Source organism: Ambystoma mexicanum, chromosome 9 (genome assembly GCF_040938575.1).
Source record: "Ambystoma mexicanum isolate Mex_15411 chromosome 9, UKY_AmexF1_1, whole genome shotgun sequence".
Taxonomy (NCBI): domain Eukaryota; kingdom Metazoa; phylum Chordata; class Amphibia; order Caudata; family Ambystomatidae; genus Ambystoma; species Ambystoma mexicanum.
In genome coordinates, this window is record NC_090931.1 from 1,278,667,136 (window position 1) to 1,278,689,888 (window position 22,753).

The following is a 22,753-nucleotide window of genomic DNA, read 5'->3' on the forward strand; positions in this document are numbered from 1 at the left end:
AACCTTTGCTAAACCAACCACTGTACATTTGAATGACATAAGAAAAGTTAAAATTAAAAGTAAAACAGTAATTGTGTATTAATTTATACAAAGATTTTTGCAGTTAGAATTCTGATTTTAAGTGAATTTTTTGCTAATTTCCAATTCAGGTTCCTTCTTTCAATTTCCAAGAAGGTTTCCTTCAAAAATTCCAGCAGAGAAAATTGCATTGAAATCCTTTTTCCCTGCATTAAAATGTCCCACAACTCCAACAAGGCCACAGTCTGGTACTCACTGAAAAATGTTCCCATCAAATTAGATCGAACGTCCCTTATACCCGGGCATAACATGATTAGATGGTACACTGCCTTAGAAGTCTGGTTACACAGTCAACAGCTGAGGTTTTGGTTCTTTCCTAACTTCCAATATCTCCTTTGTAGGAAACAGATTGAGGTGGAACTTCATAAACTGATTGCATAGAGAGTCAGAGGGACATTCTTTCAGATATCCCAAGGTCGTGCCACACCTTCTGAGGTCCGAGAAGCTCGTGCCATAGATCTTGTACTTACTTCCCACCTCCAGCATCTCGATGCAATCCTGGTCATATAACTTCCTCTTTACATGATCAGGGTTCTCCAGTAACCTTTTTTCTGATACGCTCACGCTCTCCAAAATATCCCTACAGATTTGACTCCACTCCAGAAGGGTCTGTTCCCTCGCCGTTAGCAGGGCTGACTTTAGTACCGTAAAACCCCCCTCAGATGGAGGTATCAAACACTTACTGGTCCCTAGTACCCATGCTCTGAACTCATTTTTCAATTGTTTGTCCGATATAGAACTACATCAACATGTATTAGGGCCCACGCATAAACAGGGCAACACACTAGACCTGATTCTAGCTGCTAAAAATGTATTGTCCTTCCAGTCTGCAATACCTGTACTCTGGTCCGATCACTGCCTGGTGTCTTGCATATTTCATAGAGCAAGACCCCTGCCTAAACTTCCTGCAAGTAAAATTTGGCAACGTTCTTGGCGCACTGCCGACATTCATGGCATAGCGGCCTCTGTTGCTGTTAAATGCAACACAGCCTCTATTGTTACTCTTCCCCAACTCTTTCAGGCACTCCGTGAAGAGGCTGATAGGGCTGCTCCCTTAATCTTATTCAGCCCCGCAGACTCCCCTCTGAACCTTGGTTCACAGAACCTCTAAGGGCAGCATGACTTAAACTGAGACAAGCAGAACGCAAATGGCGCAAAGACTACGATTCCACTCTTAAAGACCAATATTAAATCTGCTCTGCAGCATATTCACAGGCTATTAAAGTACTAATAAGATCCAGTCTGTTATAAGCCAACCTAAGGCCCTCTTCTCGGCAGTCAAATCCCTATCCTCCATTGCTAATATTACTCCCAACATCACTCCTACTCAGGAATTATGTGACGCCCTTTCTAACTATTTAGTTATGGAGATTAACCCTATCCGGGATAACATATCTACGTCGTCCAACTCCCCTCCTATTAAAATATTTGTGTTTCAGAACCCCTTGACCAGGTTAATCTCTGTAGCTGGTCATCCTTCCCGTGGTTCTCTGAGGAGATGGTTGGTGCTGCCATTCACAGGATCAAATCCTGCTCCCCCTACTATCTCCCTGAATATTATGAAGAAGCTCTCATCCGAGCTCCTCCCGGTAATTACTGCCGCCATTAATCACTCCTGTCAATCTGGGCTAGTCCCGCTGGAGATTAAAGCTGCGAGGGTCAGTTCCCTCCTGAAAAAACCCTCACTTAATCCCTATGTTGTGTCCAATTTCCATCCCATCTCTCTTCTTTCCTTTCTCTCTAAACCTCTGGAATCCCTGGTGTCCCCTCTGCTCTCTTCATTTCTAGAATCCTCTAACCTTCTGGACCCGGTTCAGTCTGGTTTCAGGCCTGGAGGGTTACTGAGAGTGTTCTGGTTTCCTTCCAGGATGACATGACCAGGCTAGTGGACTCAGGTGGCGTGGGGGCCCTGATATTAGTAGATCTGTCAGCGGCATTCGACAGTGTCGACCACCCCATCCTGTTGCACCGCCTCAACCAGATGGGGATATCTGGCCAGGTATTGGCCTGGTTCACATCATTCCTGGCGGACCTCACCTAAACCCTTGCAATGCCTCCTTTCCTCTCTGCTCCTTGTCACCTCACTTGTGGGGTGCCACAGGGGTTTTCCTTGTCCCCGATCCTATTTAATATTTACATCTGGGCTCTTGTGGTTCTTATCTGCTCCTTCGGCGTCAGATGCTTCTCATACGCAAACGACACCCAGATCCTGATTCGTTTAGACCTTGATCGGAATGAAACATCGTTCTGCTTGCAAGAGTGTCAGACGGCCGTGGGAGTCTGGATGAACCGCAACTGGCTAAAGTTGAACGGGGACAAGACTGAGGTGTTGGTGGTTGGCTATCCTCCTGACCCCTCTTTCTGGCCTGTCTCTCTCAGCCCTCTGCCGGGACCGGTAGTGAAAGTAAAAAATCTAGGCATAGTCCTGACTGCTACCTTGTCCATGGAGAATCAAGTGTCCGCTGTCTGTCAGTCAGGCCATTTCCAGCTTATACTGCTTAAGAAGGTGCTGCTGATGATTCCTGCCCCTCTTCGTCCTCCAGTTGTAGCAGCCATGGTGCTATCCCGGCTGGACTATTGTAACTCCCTCTATATGGCACAGCCTAAATGGCTGATTCAACGGCTTCAACGCCTCCAGAATCTGACCACCCGGGTGGCTACTGGCACGCCCTATGGTGCTCATAGCTCACCAGTGCTTCAATCCCTCCACTAGCTCCCTGTGGCACATCACATTGATTTCAAGGCTCTCTGTATTGTTCACCGGGCACTTCACGACCAGGGGGCAGAATTTCTCAGAGTTAAGTTCACCCGCTACTCCCCCCACATGCAGCTCACGCTTGTCATCTGCCGATCGTTTATGCATGCCCTCTTTTCACTGGACGCGAATTGGAGGCCGCGTCTTCTCGGTAGCTGTGGCTGTACTTTGGAATGAACTCCTGACTGCTATGAAAAAAAATTCTATTCATCTGGCTTTCAGGAATGCGTTAAGACTTATCTGTTTTAAGTGGAGTGCTTGTTTTAAGCTTCCTCTCCCTCTAGCGCCAAGATACCCTATGGCGACCGTGCACTTTAAAAGTTCCTATAACATAACTAATGATAGGACAGCATTTTCCAGACTGTTGCCCAGTTCATGGCGGTCAGGCCAAGCTCTCTCCTCATTATCACAGAGGGGGTTGATTTGGGCAAAGATAGTACATTCTTCCAAAAAATACCTTCTATCTTAGACCACAACTTCCATGATAGTGAAAATGATGCTTCAGCACCGTATGTCAAAATGGGGAGCACTTTCATCTGGTAGCAGTCCAGCACAGGAAGAGAATTTACAGTACCAAAATCTTATCAGTTTAGCTTGTGCAGCAAGATTTCTCATTTTACTTCTAAGGTTTTATTCTCTGTTGGTGTCATTAATGCTGTCATTTATGCACATTGCCAAATAGGTCATCAATGTTATCTCTGGTACCCTCACACATTCCAAATACCAACCCTGACTCCTGTCGACCAAGGATTATGATTTTTGATTTTGCAGCGTTTATCTTAAGTACGTTAACTGAAACATAGGAAACCAGTGCGTCCAATTTGCGCTGCAGACCAATCTGGGTCTGGTCCACAAGCACAAGGTCATCTGCATACAAGAGCCTGTTAACCTGTACTCCAGCTAGACGTGGTGGAAAGCATTGAATAGTTTTAAATGCGCTTTCCATGTCTGAAATATAAAGATTGAATATTGCTGGAGTCAGGCGACATCCTTGTTTCAGGCCTTTAGCCTTTTGGAATGGTGCAGTCATATTTCCTGAATTATCACTCTAATGCTGGTTTCCGTATGAAGAGCTCTTATGGCTTCTCTCAGATCCTGCGGGCAGCCCCATGCCTTTAATTTTGTCCACAATATGGATCTATCCACAGTGTCAAAAGCCTGTGACAAATCTAGTGAGGCCAGATGGATCTTATTGTTCTTCTCATTGGCCCTGTTCTTCAGAATGTTGATAAGAAAGAGGATTAGGGTTGTGCCAATCCCCTTTATGAAGCCTGCCTGCCATCAATCAAAGTGATTCGTATCCAAACTCCACTTGCTCAATTTCTTCAGGATTAGTGCTGCAAATATTTTTCCGATAACATCAAGAAGGGCGATAGGTCTATAGTTTGCCGGGATTGACCTATCCCCCTTCTTGAAGATAGGCACAACAATTGATCGTGTCCAAGAGGCAGGAATTTTTTGGCAGTTTTTATCACGTCAAACTGATCCTTCATAAAGGCTGCCCCTTTTTCCGGGTTACTCTTAAGGATTACGTTCCTTAGGCCAGCTGCTCTTGAGTTACTGGAGGTCATTATGAGGTTAAGTATATCTTCCTTTTCCGTCTAAAAGGACCATATAGACGTTTTCTTCACCTCACCCTCCTCCTCATCTGGAGTCAGGCATGCAAACAGGGAGCTATAATGGGTTACTCATTCCCTTGCAGTGACAGTTGGTGGGCACTCCTTCCGTTGAATACACTCCACATTTCCCCTTTGTTTTTAGCTGCAACCACTTTTAGCATGTGTGCTACATCCTGCTAGTTTAAGATGAATTTGTGCTGCTTTAGCCAATTCTTGTATTGTTGTTTCCCTGCTTTTAGGGCATCCAAAGTGGCAGCTGTAGCCGTTTTCTTGTGTGCTCTTTTTAGGCCATTTATCAATTTATTCTTATTTGCGACTTCCCTGTCAAATTTGTGGCTATTAGTGATTGTCCTTTTCATGCCCCTACTACATTTTCCTTGTATGCTGTCAAAAATGTTGGATAGTCCAAGATTATTTCTGGCGAGGAACCTGTCAGTTTTGTAGTTAGGTCTACGATGTTTTCACATGTTATTCTTAACTTATTTCTGCCAGGATTTATGCCAATAACTTCCTTGGGTGGAACTAATGAAACAGAGTTCCATCCCATAATCGACAGCTTCAGAATGTCGTGATCGCTGAGTTCAGTTGATATTACTTCCCGGGTCCTCTGATTCTGTCAGAATAAATCTGAGACAAAAATATAATCTAGAATCTGCTTTTCTCCACCCTCTTCCAAGTCGGCGTCAGTGAAAAACCTTGGAATTGTGAATGAGCCAGGCCTATGTACTTTCTACCTCCCCACCTAACCACCCAACCACCCGTCCTTCATGGCACCGTCCTTAAGCTCCACTATGTTGCAGATGAGCCAGGGAGGGGCAATAAGGGAGTCTGTGCGTACTGATTCCATTTAATTTAATTGAGTTAAGCAAACAATTTTGATCCACAACAAAGTCGTACTCTGTGTTCTAAAGTCATACGCTCCTAATAGATATAGAAACATTCTGCCACATTCCTGCAACCTTTCTATGTCGCAATTTCTAAATCTAAATTGCATTTGTGCATGTCTTGGAAATTGTTACAAATTATTCCTGCTGCCACAATTTCAAACTATATTCTATTTGTTGTTGTGCTTTTTCAACTGTTCGTTAAAACCTTTCTGATTATAAATCAGGTAAAACGAGGAGATCCCATTTTGGAAAGAGAATTACAAAGAACCACAACAGCTGCTGTTTTGAAACGAGTTACTCGATCTTTGGAACAGGTAAGGTGCAAATTGTGGTTACTGTTTTAGAAATCGTGTTATTATGTCTGATCCTTCTGCTCTTTTCTCTGATAAGGTTCTTACAAAGGTTTTTAATGCCCTAAATGTTGTCTATTAGACCAAAGGATGTATTATTGTGCATCTGTTAAACTGGGATAAGTTCTGTATTTTCATTGGAAAGCGTATAATCGTACAATTCATTAGCTGTCATTTATTTTCTTTTTAACTAAAGCTGCGATTTCCATATCGCCCATAACAAGCTTAATTGATTATCACTGTTTATATTCTTGTAAGTATCTTAGCACCTTGCTGAACATGTATTTTTGTGTCTTTATTGCTGAACATGTATTTATGTGTCTTTATTGCTTTTCATTTGGCACTCTTTTGCTGTCTGGTTTCTTTTTCCTGCTGTACAAATCAGTTATTCTACCTATATAAAATATAGTGTTGAGATAAGTGTATTCATTAGCTTATATACATTCTTAAGGCTCTAGTTATTATTAAGGATGGTTTTCTACATACAACATATAATTATGAATACATTATCAATTCTAAAACTCACCACGGAAATTGGTATGGGAAAGATGTAATGGATGTAAAAGGTGTTATTATCTTTGGTTTGGAATTTGAAGAAAGTACTTTCTTGCATGTGTATTGGGCACTGCATGTGATGTGCAGCCTGTGGAAGTGTGGCAATGGGGTTTTCTGATGTTGCATTGAAGCAGGGGTCTACAACTGCCCTGCATTAAAGAGTCAGTGGGCCTCATTACGAGCTTGGTGGTAGCCGTGCCTGTATGGCAGGCACGGCTACCGCCAAGCTCGCTACTGGCGCCGTCACTCGCGAATGGGCAATTACCGGCCCATTACGAGTTGAATGGGCCAGTAATTGCCGATTCGCGGGTGGCGGTATGGCCATGCTCCCGATCCCCATTCTGCCCCATAGGACAGAGAGTGGGGATGAGGAGCATGGATGCACCGGCACCATTGATAACGGTGCTGGTGCATCCACGGGGTCTCCCTCGCAGGTGCCACACAGCCCGCCAGGTCAGTACCGACACCGTTCATACCGTACCGCCATACTATGAGGCCCATTATATTTAAAACGAACAGTACTGCTACTTTTGAATTACTAACTCTTTTGAAGACTGATGGGACAGGGTGTGTTTTTAGAAATGTTTCATTTTGCATGAGTTTATGACGGGTGTAATGATCCTTCGGAAAGCATCACTTCTCCCCAGGGGAGAACCCCTTTCCATGAGGCTAGGCAGGTGAGGCTGCTAACCAATAGTCCCCCCAGGGTTTATAATATGCTGGACGATCTCATGGAGAGGGACTCCTCTCCTGGGGTTAAACAAGCGATTGGGGGGTACTGCCCCTTTAAACACCAAACCTGCAGGCTGATGTTAATGCCTAAATCTTCTACACATAAGCTCACTATGTGTTCTTGTGAAATATCAATCCATCCTGATGTTATAGGTACAGGGATGAAGAAGAGCTTGAGAACGGTATAATTGTGCGGGACGAAGACTCGATCAGCTGCTGTCAATTGGACTGACATTACACTGGGGCTGTGTCTGCGAATTAAACTGAACAACAAAGAGGGACTGTGTTTGTTGTCATCCTGTCATGATGCCTACCCCCAGGAATCCAGACCAAGTCCAGCAAACCCGGAAGCAGGCATCCTGTTACCCAGAGAAAGCCCAGCAACCCTTGTTAGGGGCTATATGGGTACAGTCCTGGCGTCTATGGCGCAGGCTCATAAGGGGGAACATTCCTGGCACCATAGACGCCAGGCTCATATGTTAAAACTTACCTGATGCAGACCATGCTGCAAGAGATCCAAGCCCTTGTGAGGCTTGGAAGGAACTACTTTACCTAGGGACTATTTTGTTACTCGGTGTGGTTGTGGAGGAATACTTACCTGGGACTACTTTGGGGTCTATTTAAACCACGCCCGAAGGGGAGCACACGCTTCGCGTTATTCTGCATACTGCAGCGTGACGCTCACCGTGCCTGCAGTCCGCATCCAGCCTCATGCCACGCCCGCCTCGAGTCCAGAGCACCTAGAAAGTAGGGGAAAGAAGAAGAAAGGTTAGAACAAGAACATTGGGTTTCTTACCTGATTCCGGATTCATCGCACCTTTGAACAAGAAAAAGACTTTATTTAAACACGTTGCATCACCAGCAGCAGCACAGCGCCATACTCACCGTTCCTCGCAGCATCTCTACGATCCGGCGCTGCCTCCATCATTATGTTGCCGCATTCCAGCACCTAAGTGGGACAAGAAAACAACAAGGTGAGTCGAGGAGAAACAAACAAGGACAATCTCTTGCCACCATATACTTACCTGATTTTACCGCCGGAGGTATTATTCACCAGCACGCCAAATCTTCTTACGCCGCACCTTTAAGGAAGGAGAAAGCAGCAAGTTAAACTTTGGCATCATTTAACGGACAGCACAGACTCTTACCTGAATGCTTTAGCTGCCACAGCACTATCTTCTTTGGGTCTAAGCTACAAGATCAACAAAGGAATTGGACAAGAGTGATTATTCAGACATTTTTGAACTCTGAAGAACTATATGCTTACAGTCCTTCGCTAGGAGTTTTGGAGCCAAGATTTGTCTGGAACTCTTCCAATATCCTCAAGCCAGTGAAGTAACTGTCCATCAACGCGCCCCTGCGTTCCTCGCAGGATGGAGAGCTCATCATTCAAAACTATAAGGTGAGCTTTGTGAACGGGAATATCAGAGGTGATAAATGGGGACGCAGTGAGGGGCTATTACTCAGATCCACGGGTGGATAATTCCCTTTCTCCGCCTTTAGGAGACTGCTTCTACGGGTCAAGCAGACAGAGCTAGGTGGGCCAGTCCAGTCAGTCATCTCTGCACTACGCATCACGTTGGTGGAGACCGTGGTTGTCCAGTTCCGCCCGACACCCCTGTGGGAACCAGGTGAGCGTAACAGAACGTGAAGCCTTTCTACAAATCCTCACCCGGGTGTCATGGAGACCTCAGAAACTGACCAATTTGCCCTATTAGTAGGGGAATTTAGGGCTGAAGTACATGCAGCTCGCCAAGAAACTAATACCCTCAGGAGAGAACTGATTGTTTCTAAGGAACGCACTGATGATCTTACTTGACAATTATTGCAAAACCAAGCTGGGCAAACACCATTACCTGGACTCGGGGGGAATTCAACTCCCGTTTCATCGAGCAATCCTGTGCAAGTGGTTCTACCAGGGAGCATTCCTTTAGCCCCGCCGGAACGTTTTGCTGGGGACCCGAAAAAGTTTGCCGTGTTTATGAACCAATGCCGCTTGCACTTCTTATGCAGACCTGGAGCCTTTCCAAACGATCAAGCCAAAGTAGCCTTTGTATTATCATATCTCAGCGGCAGTGCAGCGGATTGGTCAATTCCACTAGTCAATCAGGATTTTCAGGCTTTTCAAATGAACATGGAAAGACTATTCGCTCGGCACTCCCAAGGACAGGCCCTGGATAACGAACTTTTGTCCCTACGACAGGGTAACCAGGACCTTCTAACCTACATCGCAATCTTCAATAGGTTGGTGGTGGAAACTGGATGGCCCGAGGTAAAACGGATTACGTTATTTCATCGAGGACTTCGAGGAGAACTCAAAGTTGTTTTGGCTCAAGTTGTGAACCCACCTCAAGACTGTGCTGAATACATACTTAGTGGTCCAGTTAGATCACAGACTTCAGAACAGAAAGGCCGACCGAGCCAAGTTCGAGAACCGGGTGTTGGTTAAACCCAACGCTACCCCCGAAGGAGCAGATGCCTCAAAACCCATGCAAATCAGAGGGGTTAAAGGACCCTTGACTCAGAAGGAAAGAGAAAGGAGACGGCAAATGCAATTGTCTATACTGTGGAACTTCGGGCCATTTTCTACGGGATTGCCCTGTAAAACCACCCAAGAAAGTGGTAGGAGCTGCTGATAAAAGCCATATGGAGTCTGACTCTGGAAACGACCACGCCCCAAAAGCGTAGAGGTCCGCTTGCCGAGCTTGAAGAAGGATATTCAGACCTCGCACTTCATCATACCAATGGTCATTATAGATCCAAGGCAACCATCACGTATGCAGGCAGTAAGGGAATACATTGATAGCGGGGCCATAGGAAACTATGTGGACCACAAATTGGCTTCTAAGATGAATCTACCTCTCTGCAGAAAGACCACTTCAGATGTCATCACCACAGTCGATGGAACTGAAATTGCCTCTGGGCCTGTAACTCATTCCACCGCAGAGATTAGACTATTGGGTCAGGATGGGCATCGAGAGACTATTGCGTTTGATTTAATCAAAGCCCTGCATAGACTACCGCGCATTGAATCAGATCACGGTTAAGAACCGATCCCCATTGCCTCTGATCCCCGAATTACTAGACCAAGTAAAGGACTCTTGCATCTACACTAAATTAGATCTCCGAAGGGCATATCATCTGGTACGTGTGAAGAAAGGCAACGAATGGAAGACTGCTTTTTGCACTAAGTATGGGTTATTCGAATACCAGGTAATGCCCTTCGGGTTGTGCAATGCACCAGCAGCCTTCCAGTATTTTATGAACGATGTCCTTTGTGAACTCATTGACGTCTGTGTTGTATACATAGACGATATTCTAGTGCACTCCTCTTCAGAATCAGACCATGTGAAGCATGTTCGTGCAGTCCTAGAGAAACTACGCCAGCACAAGTTATACGCAAAATTGGAGAAATGCGTTTTTCATGCTACGGAAGTTGAATTCCTTGGATTTATCCTGACTCCAAAAGGAGTCCGAATGGTTCTCGAAAGGTGGACCCAATTCTCAAGTGGCCATCACCCAGTTCAGTTAAAGGAGTACAAAGCAAGCTCGGATTAGCTAATTTCTACCGCAGATTCATTCCGGATTTCTCACATGTTGTACACCCTATCATAGCACTCTTGCGAAACAACAAACGCTTCTTGTGAGCAGAAGAAGCTGAAAACGCCTTCCAAGAGTTGAAAGCGAAATTCACGTCTGCACCTGTATTAAAGCACCCATGCCCTGAACTTCCATATATAGTTGAAACAGATGCATCCAGTTTAGCCATGGGAGCTGTCGTGTCTCAGAAGGATCCTGAAACTGGTCAACTTCACCCAGTAGCATTTTGGTCCAGAAAGTTTTCGGCACCCAAGTTAAACTATGCGGTTACCGATAAAGAGTTATTAGCCATCAAATCCGCCTTCAAGGCTTGGCGGCACTATCTTCTCAGTGCCAGGCATACCATTACTGTAATCACCGATCACCGGAACTTGCAGTATTTAAAAACAGCAAGGCCCAATCGTCCCGCCAACTTTGATGGGCATTGTTCTTTGCCGAGTTCGATTTCGTGATCACTTATCGACCAGGCTGTAAAAATGGCAAGGCAGACACCTTATCCCGAATAGGAATGGGAGAAGCATATGTGAACCCAGAACCGGTACCTATAATTTCAGAACAAAGAATTCTTGGCATAACTACTCTACATACACTAGAGGATATTCAGGTAAAGATCCAACAGCTCTTCGATCCAACAGCCCTGCAGGACTGGGTAAAGAAAGTCCTGGACCACTCAGTCATCAATGGTCTACCTTATTATCAAGGGTGACTATTTCTGCCACACAAGGAACTACAAGAACTAGTCATCTCCAATTATCATGACAACCTGATGGAAGGGCACCCAGGTATCTCAAAGACTGAAGCTAAAATTAAGAGACAATTCTGATGGCCCACCTGGCGAAAAGACGTAAAGTCATGTGTAATGTCTTGTAGCATTTGAGCCCAAAACAAAAGTCAGAAGAAAAAACCAGCTGGACTTTTACAACCTTTGGATATCCCGCCTACACCATGGCACACCTTATCGTTAGACTTTATACAGACCTACCTCCATGTAAAGGATTTAACACCATTCTAGTTATTGTGGATCTTTTTTCCAAGATGGCCCACTTTATTCCTTTAAAGGGATTACCTTCTGCTTCAATTCTGGCCAAAGAGTTCCTCGAAAACATTGTGTGAATGCACAGATTATCTTCCATACTGGTCTCTGACTGAGGTAGTCAATTCATTTCAATTTTTTGGAAAAAATGTTGTCAATTGGCGCAAATCGACGTGAGGTTATCAACCAGTCACCACCCCCAGACCGATGGTCAGACGGAGAGGACCAACCAGACTCTTGAACAGTACCTGCGTTGTATGTTACACCAGACTGAAGGTAATTGGAAGGACATTCTATGGATTGCCGATTACGCATACAATAACTCTGTACATTCTGGAATTGGACAAAGCCCCTTTTATACCATATACGGGCACCATCCTCGAACCTCAGAACTTGACTCACCTCAACATTTAGAAATGCCCGCAGTGAACCATCTGCACGCTACTATTACACAAGCCTTTAAGGAAGCAAATGAACATTTTAAAGCAAGCGAAAGAAAAATACAAGAAGAATGTTGATCAGCATAGAAGTGAGGCTCCACAATACCAGATTGGGGATCAAGTTTGGTTGGCCACAAAACACATACCTTTAAAGGGAACGCGGACCTTTAACCCTAGGTATTTGGGACCTTACTCTATTATCAACCCGGTCGCCATCAAATTGGAATTACCTGCTAGTATGCGGATTCACCCCGTCTTCCATGTGTCGCTTCTGAAGCCAGTACAACCTGGAACAAGACTAACCAAGCCACCTGACCCCATCCTTGTAGACGAGGAACCCAAATTTGAAGTTACAAGTATACTGGACTCCAAAATGGTTAAGTCAAACCTTTTTTATTTAATCGACTGGAAAGGTTACGGACCACAAGAAAGATCATGGGAACCTAGTGACCACGTTCATGCACCTCGGTTGGTGAGAAGATTCCACCGGAATTTCCCAGACAAACCAAGACCAAGGGGAAGAACAACTTTAGGAGGGACCTTGGGGGGGAGGGGAGTGCTGTCATGATGCCTACCCCTGGGCATCCAGATCAAATCCAGCAACCCCGGAAGCAGGCATCATGTTACCCAGAGAAAGCCCAGCAACCCTTGTTAGGGGCTATATGTGTACAGTCCTGGCGTCTATGGCACCAGGTTTATATGGGGGAACAGTCCTGGCGCCATAGACGCCAGGCTCATATGTTAAAACTTACCTGATGCAGACCATGCTGCAAGAGATCCAAGCCCTTGTGAGGCTTGGAAGGAACTACTTTACCTAGGGATTATTTTGTTACTCGGGTGTGGTTGTGGAGGAATACTTACCTGGGACTACTTTGGGGGCTATTTAAACCACACCCGAAGGGGAGCACACGCTTTGCGTTATACTGCATACTGCAGCGTAACGCTCACCGTGCCTGCAGTCAGCATCCAGCCTCATGCCAGGCCCGCCTCGAGTCCAGAGCACCTAGAAAGAAGGGGAAAGAAGAAGAAAGGTTAGAACAAGAACATTGGGTTTCTTACCTGATTCTGGATTCATCCCACCTTTGAACAAGAAAAAGACTTTATTTAAACACGTTGCATCGCCAGCACCAGCGCCGCGCCATACTCACCGTTCCTTGCAGCATCTCTACGATCCGGCGCTGTCTCCATCATTATGTTGCCGCATTCCAGCACCTAAGGGGGACAAGAAAACAACAAGGTGAGTCGAGGGGAAACAAACAAGGACAATCTCTTGCCACCATATACTTACCTGATTTTACCGCCGGAGGTATTATTCACCAGCACGTCAAATCTTCTTACGCCGCACCTGTAAAGAAGGAGAAAGCAGCAAGTTAAACTTTGGCATCATTTAACGGACAGCACAGACTCTTACCTGAACGCTTTAGCTGCCACATAACTATCTTCTTTTGGGTCTAAGCTGCAAGATCAACAAAGGAATTGGACAAGAGTGATTATTCAGACATTTTTGAACTCTGAAGAACTATATGCTTACGGTCCTTCGCTAGGAGTTTTGAGCCAAGATTTGTCTAGAACTCTTCCAATGTCCTCAAGCCAGTGAAGTAACTGGCCATCAACGTGCCCCTGCGTTCGTCGCAGGTTGGAGAGCTCATCATTCAAAACTATAAGGTGAGCTTTGTGAACGGGAATATCAGAGGTGATAAATGGGGACGCAGTGAGGGGCTATTACTCAGATCCATGGGTGGCTAATTCCCTTTCTCCGCCTTTAGGAGACTACTTCTATGGTTCAAGCAGACGAAGCTAGGTGGGCCGGTCCAGTCAGTCATTTCTGCACTACGCATCACGCTGGTGGAGACCGTGGCTGTCCAGTTCCGCCCGACACCCCTGTGGGAACCAGGTGAGCGTAATACATCCTCTGACCCATCCAGGGATGGCACGTGTGGTTCTGGTTTGCTGAGAGCTGTTGTACATCCAGACGGAGAACCCAGCAACCAAAGGGGGTTGGATTGAAGCCCATGAGGCTGAACTTGGGCTTCGGGAGACTGCAGCGAGGCACGTCTCCAAAGATGAAGAGAAAAGCAGTGGGATGCGTGAGAAGCTTCTTGCGAGTTGGTTGGGAACCTGTGTAGTGAACCTGGAGAGATGGAAAGAAGGTGCATTAGTGGGGGGCCTGTTGGGTCCGACAGTGGTGCTAAAACCGCCTTCCTAGCCTACAACATGGCCGCATAGGCGAGTGTGTGGAGAGTGCAATAGACTGTGGTGGTGGTGGGACCTGTCGTGGGTGGATCGGGGGGCTCAAACAACTAGGCTGAGACCGCAGGCTGCAGAAAAAGCAGGGAAGAAGTTGAAGTAGAGAGTGGGCCTGCAACCCTTGGCGATGCCAGTGAAGAGTTCCACAGGAGAAGGTAACACTGAACTCTGCACTTAACCTGCATCTGGGCCACTCTCAGCGACCTCGGTCCAGGGCCCAGCCACTCTCCACCTGCACTGCCTCCCTTGGCCCCCCCTGCACCGTGGGACTGTCACTGTATCCCTACAGCCCCCTTCCCAGCACTTGCTATGCACTTACCTCGCACTTGCCACCAGCTGGCCCTTTTTATTCATTATTTATTTTACGCTACTTACCTTGTACTGCACTTTCCCCCCCACCTCCTCCCCTTGCACTTTCTCCTTTTTTCCCCTTACCTCGGCACTTGTGCGATCTGAATGACACCTGGCCTAGTAGGATCGTTTGTCTGTCTTTCCCTTGTTTCCCCCCCCCCGCCTCGTCGCGCCTTGAAACACTTGTGTATAGGCGCGTTACAAATACCATATCATATCATATCATATCAAGTGAATGTCCAGGAGGGGGCCGGGAAGATGCAAGATTGTAAACAGTAAAGAAGCCGATGGAGTAGTGAACCACTTTGTAACACAATTCCCTGGACAGGTACACACAAGTGTAGTGCTGGAGAGTCAAGAGCAGCTTTGTTGTCCCAGTGAGGACAGAATAAAGAGTACAATGAAAGTGGAATCGGTGAAAACCTCTGTAAAGGTATTATGAGTATTGTTGAGAACTGTAAGAGACAGTAGGGAGCCACTTAGTAGATGGGAGTCATTCTCCTAGCCCCACAAGGATCTCGTAGAGCTGTTTGGTTTTCTTTTGCATTACAAGAAGCCCAGAACTTTTAACTTTTATGGAACATTTGCTTTGAACAACCTGAGAGTCTTTGTAGACTTTACATCCAGGAGAAAGGAGTAATTCTCCTGGGTTACGAGCAGGAGCAGAACGTTATATGGTTTATTGTAGTTACAGGGATAGCGTAGGTGCCTTTTTGACTGGTGCCTTTTGATTTGGACTCACACAGACTTCCTGACGATCACCCGAGTTTATTTAGTTCAGTTAGGGAAACCCCATTAGAGTTAAAGACAGATATGTTTATTTTTCTTTTAAATAAAAGTCTGTAGCAACCATCATAGCACCACTTGGTAAGTCTCATCATTCCTTATCGTGACACAGGGCACATTTCATTCACGCTCACTCCAGGCCGAATTCTCTTGACCTCTTGCCGCTACCTTCCACAAGCAGGGGAACACCTTTTATATCCTCCAAGCTGTTCTTAATGATCCAGTGAGTGATTTGTAAAGCTATGCCAAAAAGCCCCACCACAAGCGAAACAGACAGGCCTGGAAATCCTGCACCCAATAACGGAAATAGTCGAAGTAAATGGCAAAGCCCACTTTATTAACAAACAATCCATATGAAGCAGGGACAGTAATAAGCACACAAGTTCCAAGAGGAGCTCAAAAGGTTCAATAAATGAAAAACACATCATAATTGACTTAATACTACAATGTTGGTTGCAATAACCTACGGGATCTGGGGATTAGTTAGGGGAATTGTATACATATATGAACTATAGGGATTAGTCTTTTCATTTGGTATAACTATATCTGATGGCCCCACCTTAGACCATCCCTAAAATGTTAAAGGTAAAAAAGACATCATCTCAGCAATAGGTAATTGGCTTATGCAACACATACTTAGAGGCATCACATTGAGAGTTTTGATAGGTTGGCATCTGTCTTACCAACCGTGAGCACTTGAAAGGTCATCCACACGTGAGCAAAATAGGAGTAGGGAGAGAGAAACACAGAGACTGCTTCTTCTAATTAAATACAACACCATCCCTTATTTCCTAAGCAAAGAGCCAGGGCTTCTAATTTTGTACTTGACCTTGTGGGGTGCCTGTGTTCTGGGAATTTGTGGGGTTTTGAGGCAGGTGCCTGTCTGTGTCTGAAGCTAATGAATAGACAGTTTCTTCCAATTATAGGTCACGTGTGAGAAGACCATGTTTTAAATTAGTTTACCCTGCTTTTACTGTGATTTTAGCTAACATTAATGAAGGTGTTACACCCTGGCAACTGGAGGCTTAGTCGATCCGTTCCTTATGCAGTATTAAGCTTCTAATTAATCGGCACCTGACATTCAAAGGCTGTTTGTTCTTTAATTAATCTAAAGGAAATCTGTCTTACGCTCTGGGAATTATTATATTCTGTTCTCTTCTGAGCAATCCAAACCTCCTTTATTTCCCTGTAACCTAGGGAAGGGGCCGCACAGCCACTGTCTGTCCTGCACGGGTCTGTATTTCAGCTAATTCAGCAAGTTGAATCTCTCTGTAGCCTCAAGGCTTCTCATTCACTCTAATGCGACTCCGCCGTCCATTTTCTGCAAGATGGTCACTTATTACTGTTGCTTTTCTACGTTTAGCAAGCTATATGTGTATATCGTTTGTGTTGCATGTTATATTCTTCATGTCTATATGGTGCAAGCAATATTCTTCATATCTAAATGCACGTTTGACCTAGTGTTCGTGTTTCTTCATGGTGAATGCTTCATGCCTATTGTACTTGCGTGTGTCAGTTAGCAGCAAGTTCATTCGCTTTCGCCATCTTTAGTTACATCGGGTTAATTTCTTCTTGTATTTGTCTGAGATAGGCTGATATGGTTGCCGCATAGCATTTCTCACCTTTACGGTATTTAGGCAGGGGAGGGGCAGTGGCCAGGAATGATGTATTCATCTGTCTCTCGACATTCCCCCCTCTGGTTGAGACTTCGACCACACCTCTTTTAAGGCCCTCCCCCAGTAAGATACCTTAGGGGTCTATTTCTTGGTCACCCCCCTCAAGTTACCTGCACCTCTTATGTGCTCATCCACACTCAAGGTCATATAGCAGCACCCCCCATCTGGCTTCCAGAATACCCAGCGTCCCACGTAATTTCACGTGTCTGGGGGATAAAAGAATTTTGACCCTGGAGGTGTGATAGAGATTTCTCTTACTTGAACAAGGAGTTGGCCATCTAGTTGGTTATAATCAGGTGCAGGAGCGTTCAGGTCTGTTACTATTTCCATTCCAATCACTCCTTTGACAGTCTTTTTGCACCCATTTATTGCTATTCTCAGAACACAGAAAGAAGGCCAGTAGTATTAATACTGCTATAGCAATTAGTATCTTAAATGCATTAGCCAGACAGAGGTGTACCCAGGAGAACAGATAATCCCACCAGTCATCGCTTGCAGGTAAATTTGTGTCCTCCATTGTTTCATGCAATTCGGTCAGAGTGGCTATGGCCTCCGTGAGGGTCCCATTTTCTCCATTGTTGGCAGGTGGGTATGTACAGCAAGACGATTCTTTTTTTGCACATAAGCCACCCTCCGTGGCTGTTATTAAATCAAGGATATACCTAATCTGGGGCGCCATAAGCCTGATTGCTCTTCGCACCTCCCTTATGGCATTAAAGATGTTCACAGTTGAATTAGTTGTAACGCCTCCCACCTTGTTATTTGCAGCCATTTGGCATTTGCAGCTGACTCCAATTCGGGGAGTAAGACAAGTCTGAGAACCATTGTTGTCATGCTGAATAACTTGTGCTCATCTGATATATCAAAATAGACCTTTGTTGGTTTTGCAGAAAAATAATTTTCCCTCTTGCTGCGTTTAAGGGTAAGGGACCTCCTTTTCCCTTGTGTGTCCATTTTGGGAAAGTTGGTAACCTGTGTATCGCTCTGGAGTTCTACCCGAGTGGGCATGTTTAATTGAGCTACAGAACATAACCCTCCTCAATTCATGGGCAACTTCATGTGTGCCTTGGATCCACAAGCCCAATAGGGGTCCATCAATACTGCTGTTCCTGTCTTCATGCCTGGCACACTGAAGATGCATTTACACCCAGTATTTTTCACAACATTTGTTGTACCTTTATTGCGGAAGCATAGGGTGCCATTTTTCAGGGATATTATCTGCATTGGACCCCCCTCGTCATCTACCCATGTGATGAACCTTGTAATTTTGGGCCACCGGTCGAGACATTGTGCCTTTGCGTTTACCACAACCTCTTCCCATTGTTCCAGCAGTGCTAGTCGTGGGTTTACCCCTCGAGTGTATGTACAGTTCCCTTTAGTTGTAATTGTCCCCTTTCCCAACATCTTGGTATTTTAAGGAACTCATGGTGGCAACGGTAAAGACAGACACACGTGATCACAGTTCACGGGTGGTTTTTTTAAATCTAAGATCAGACAAGCTACGACCATCCAATAATAATAAGGCAGGCCTAGTGGTGTCTTGACAAGTAAAAAGGGCCTATACTAATAAAAAACCTTTGCCAATCCTTACTACTAAATTACAAAAAAAGAGTGTGGGATAATGTTCACCAGAAAAGAAAGAAGTGTTCACAAAATGATAAGTCAGGATGGTTTGGCTGGGTCTCCCTTCCCCACGTTTCAAGCACAGGACAAGGCGGGACTTCTGAGCACAGCACACTCCTGGGCCTCGTCAGCACAAGGTTCATCGTTCCAGTTCAACGATATCAAAAACTTCAGAGGCTAAGTCTCTTTCCTGCAAAAGTCTCTTGCATTGGAAGGCCTGCTGATTCAAAGTAACAAACAAACGAAAAAAGAGGCACAAGCAGGGTTTTCCTTCTCCTCGCTTTCTTTCGGCATCCCTCTGTTGGGTGCACACTTGCCTTTCTCCATAGTTTACAACCTTGTCGGAAAGCGGGGTTCCCTTCCCCCAGCTTTCTCCTGGTAATGGGTCACAGACTTTCCATTGTACAAGGGATTTGACGCGACCCTTGTAGGACCACTCTGACGCTTCATGCCGCCCTTTCCTGGGACTTCTGGTCTTCGCAGTTTCAACAAACAAAACAAAAAGGGGCCAGCGAGAGTCCTCCGAATGAGCACTCCTATGGGGCCTGACCACTCTGCAGCTGGCCTGTGTCTGGGCTTTTTTTGAACAGTTAAAACATACACACAAGTTCTTTCTTCTTGCGTTCAAAATGTTCAACCTTGGGCTCATCACAATTTGGTTTGCTATCAGCTTCCTCCGACTCACCGGCTGTGCTGAACCCGTTGGCTTCTCTGATCTTCGGAGTCAAGGATAGTGCTAAGTTAGCCAGCTTACCTCCCCTGTCTGCTTTATCAATGCGGGAGGCCTCCGTGCACTGTTGACATCTGCTGCTCTGCACACCAGCTCTAACTCCTGGTCTAATTCTTTCCCTTTCGGAGGCTTTGCAGCTCTGAGTTGAAAAGGGCAAGGGCAGTTCCCCCTTTGTCATCCCTCCAGGTTTCGCCACCTTCCTCCTCCGCTTGAACTGCCGGTTTGGTGTAGCTGTCTCCTCGTGAATTTGGACTTGCTCAAAGTGTGCTTTCGTGCTGTGCCTTTTATCCCTGTGCAGAATATAAAGGGCCATCAGGTTTGCCTGGTTATTGTCAAATGCCTGACTCTGCCTGGCCTGTGTGTTGGGACATGTCAGGTAAACGGCTCTATCCTACAGGGTAGGATAGGGGAAAGGTGCTACAAGGAAGCGCATACCACGTCTCAACCGCCGGTATCCTACTTCCACGCCCCGAAGAACCCTCACCCAGGTGATCCTCCCCCACTGGTCCACCCTCAGGAACTGGATCCAATAGTGATGGCCGTGTCCTGGCCACCTGGATGACAGATCTCTGGGGATAAGCGGGTGAGACACAGTCAGGTTTCTCACATTATTTCCTTCCCTGTCTTGTCTTTGCATTGCAGCAATTTATTTTCTTCTATTGTAATCCCTGCTCCGTTTGTTCCACAGTGCATTGTTTCAGTTTTTTATCATGGATTTCATCTCTTGTATACAATTATCTTCTCGCTGGAATTTTGCTTTGTTTACCTACATTATTGAAGCAGTCTGGCCCTGGAATTGCCCTCTGGTTAATTTGAAGCACAGACAGGTGAATTAGAGTTTTGAGCTATAAACTTTTATTCAACACAAAGCAGGTTGGGAAAAGGCCTAACATGCCCTATACTAAGGTGGGAGTTCCCTACCTAAATAAACTAAGAATAGTCTTCATCTGGAAGTCCAAAGGAAAAGTCTGTCTGTGTCCAAAAACTAAGCAGCTATTTGAATGCAATGTGTAGGGATGTCAGCGTCAAAATAAGAAGTGTTCAAATAAAAGTTCACAGCTTCTTACGGCTCCTGGTTTGGAAATGGTTACCCTTCCCCAGGGTCCAAGTTAGTTCACAATTCAAAGGGGTTCCCTTCCCCAAGCTTTTAAGCCTTTCAGATTATCTAAAACACAGCTCTTTGGGATACTTTCCAGTTCTTCCGGTTTGGTTGAATTTCACCAATTTAACAAAGTACAGTTCCTTAATTTCAGTTCACACCAAGTTTCCTTTATATTCATTTACAATCTTCTTTGCAGGTATTTTAAGTAGCTTTACCATAGGTAGGTGTGCTTGGTCTAGGCGCAGTTGTCAGACCACACGGTCCACCTATTACAGGTCGTGCAACCACTTGTTTCACTTTAATATTGTCAATGGCTCTTGCCAATGCTTCTCTCAATTTACACAGTTCCTTTATAAAATAGGATTCCACCAAACTGCTTTCATTCAGTTCAGTTTTCAACAGTACTTGCTTTCATACAAATCAGTAATCAAAAAGTGCTTTTTTCTGCTTTCTTTCTTGTCCTTTCTTAACTCTTTGCGAGGCTTAAAAACTCATCTTGGCACTTGACAATTCTTGCTTGAACTCACTTTCATTATCTCCACCCTGGGGATTTGATCAGCTCCAAGTTAGTCTTTCTTGCATCTCTTTTACAGTTCGTTATTCACAAAACCTTTCACTCGGTTTTCTTAGAAGTTTCATGCCATCATGATTATAAAAAGTGTTTAGCAATTTGACTGTGTACAAACTTGACTGGCATTCATATTGCCCAAACTGTCCTTAATAACGTGGCTTGTGCCATCGGCGTGTGACATTTTTTGTTACTGTTAGGTCTCCTGGGTACAGTAATAAAGGTTTCAATACTGTTACTGGATCAATTTGTTTGTTGTCTTCATTCTTCTTTGACTTCCCCTGCCGGGCACAAAGCTGTTGAGATGGAAAAGCAACACTTGCCGTTATAGCAGTCAAGTAGTCATGCATTTCAGTTCCAAGTACATTAGAAACACTATGGGTGTCAATTTTCGCTCGAGTGGGAGGAGCAAGACGTACACTCATATGGCTTCCTGTCACCAGCTTGCGAGGAGTCAGTTGGTGGTCCTAGTGGGCTGATTATTTAATTATTATATAATGCTAATAGAGCTAAGGGAAGGCAATGGAGACATCATTTTTTCGTTGAGGCGCTCACAAGATCCATTTGCCTGCAGTTGATAAGCAGAATAGAATTTATGCTTAATACCCAATAAAATTGTGCTGTGCACAAAGATTTCATTTAAAAAATGTGGTGCATTATCAAACCGGAGGACTTTGCACCCTCCCGACCTTGGGAAGACCTCATGTATGAGGAACTTCACAGCACATGTGGCATCAGGATGTGTGCATGGATTGGCCTCGATCCACAGAGAAAGGACATAGGACTACTAGCATATATCGCTAGCCGTTACAAACTTGGAGCATATTCACATAGTCGATATGCAAATGCTGAAAGGGTCCAATAGGATGGGGTATTGCTCCTCTCACTGTTTGCAGTGTGTGCCCTTCAGTGAACTGCTGACAGACCAAACAATTTGTAATTAAGGTAGAAACATGCTCCGCCAGGTTGGTGTCATGGCCACAGGCCCCAGAACACAAAAACCACACCATCTAGTGATGGGGGGCAATGGGTCACTTCACTCGCTTATGTCCCTTTGGGAACAATAAACACAGGGGCCCTGGCTGGACTCAGTCCTGGTGCCTTTGGCGCCGGTATCATATAGAGATGTGAGCAGGAACACTTTATTTCAGTGCAGAAGTGCTTTTATTTTACAAGAACTTTCCAGGAGGTGATGCATCCTCATGTGCTGACTCATCGGGTGTGGTTCCCTAGGCCTGGTCTTCATGTGCTGACTCATCGGGTGTGGCAGGCAGACTGAACCTGGTTGGCGTGGCTTTAAAAGCTCAGCTATATAAGCTGCTCCATCCTTAAGGCCGGTGCTTCGCGTTACTGTGCAATCGCGTACAACGTGATGCTCACCGGCGCTTCGACCAGTTTACTTACCTTTGCCAGGCGTTCTCCTGCATACTCACCTCCAGGAAACCGGTGCTACATCGCTTCATTTGCAGACTCATCTCCTGACATCCAGTGATCTTGATCCCGATGCTGCAGCACCGCGCTCCGCATCCACGAACTCGGACCCTGTGAAGAAGAAGAAAGACAAGGTTAGAACATCCATCCTAGGGCCACGCCACATTTGAACCCTGCGTGCCCCATAGTT

General features: G+C 45.4%; 1 protein-coding gene across 1 annotated transcript in view; it reads left to right on the top strand.

The window, feature by feature from the left end:
• The window catches only part of CFAP221 (cilia and flagella associated protein 221), a 988,124-nt gene that overhangs the window by 531,805 nt on the left and 433,566 nt on the right, over positions 1 to 22,753 (top strand). Inside the window, exon 13 of the mRNA XM_069616611.1 lies at positions 5,564 to 5,653. Within this exon, the coding sequence (XP_069472712.1) occupies positions 5,564 to 5,653 (90 nt within the window). The remainder of the gene's footprint in view (positions 1 to 5,563; positions 5,654 to 22,753) is intronic.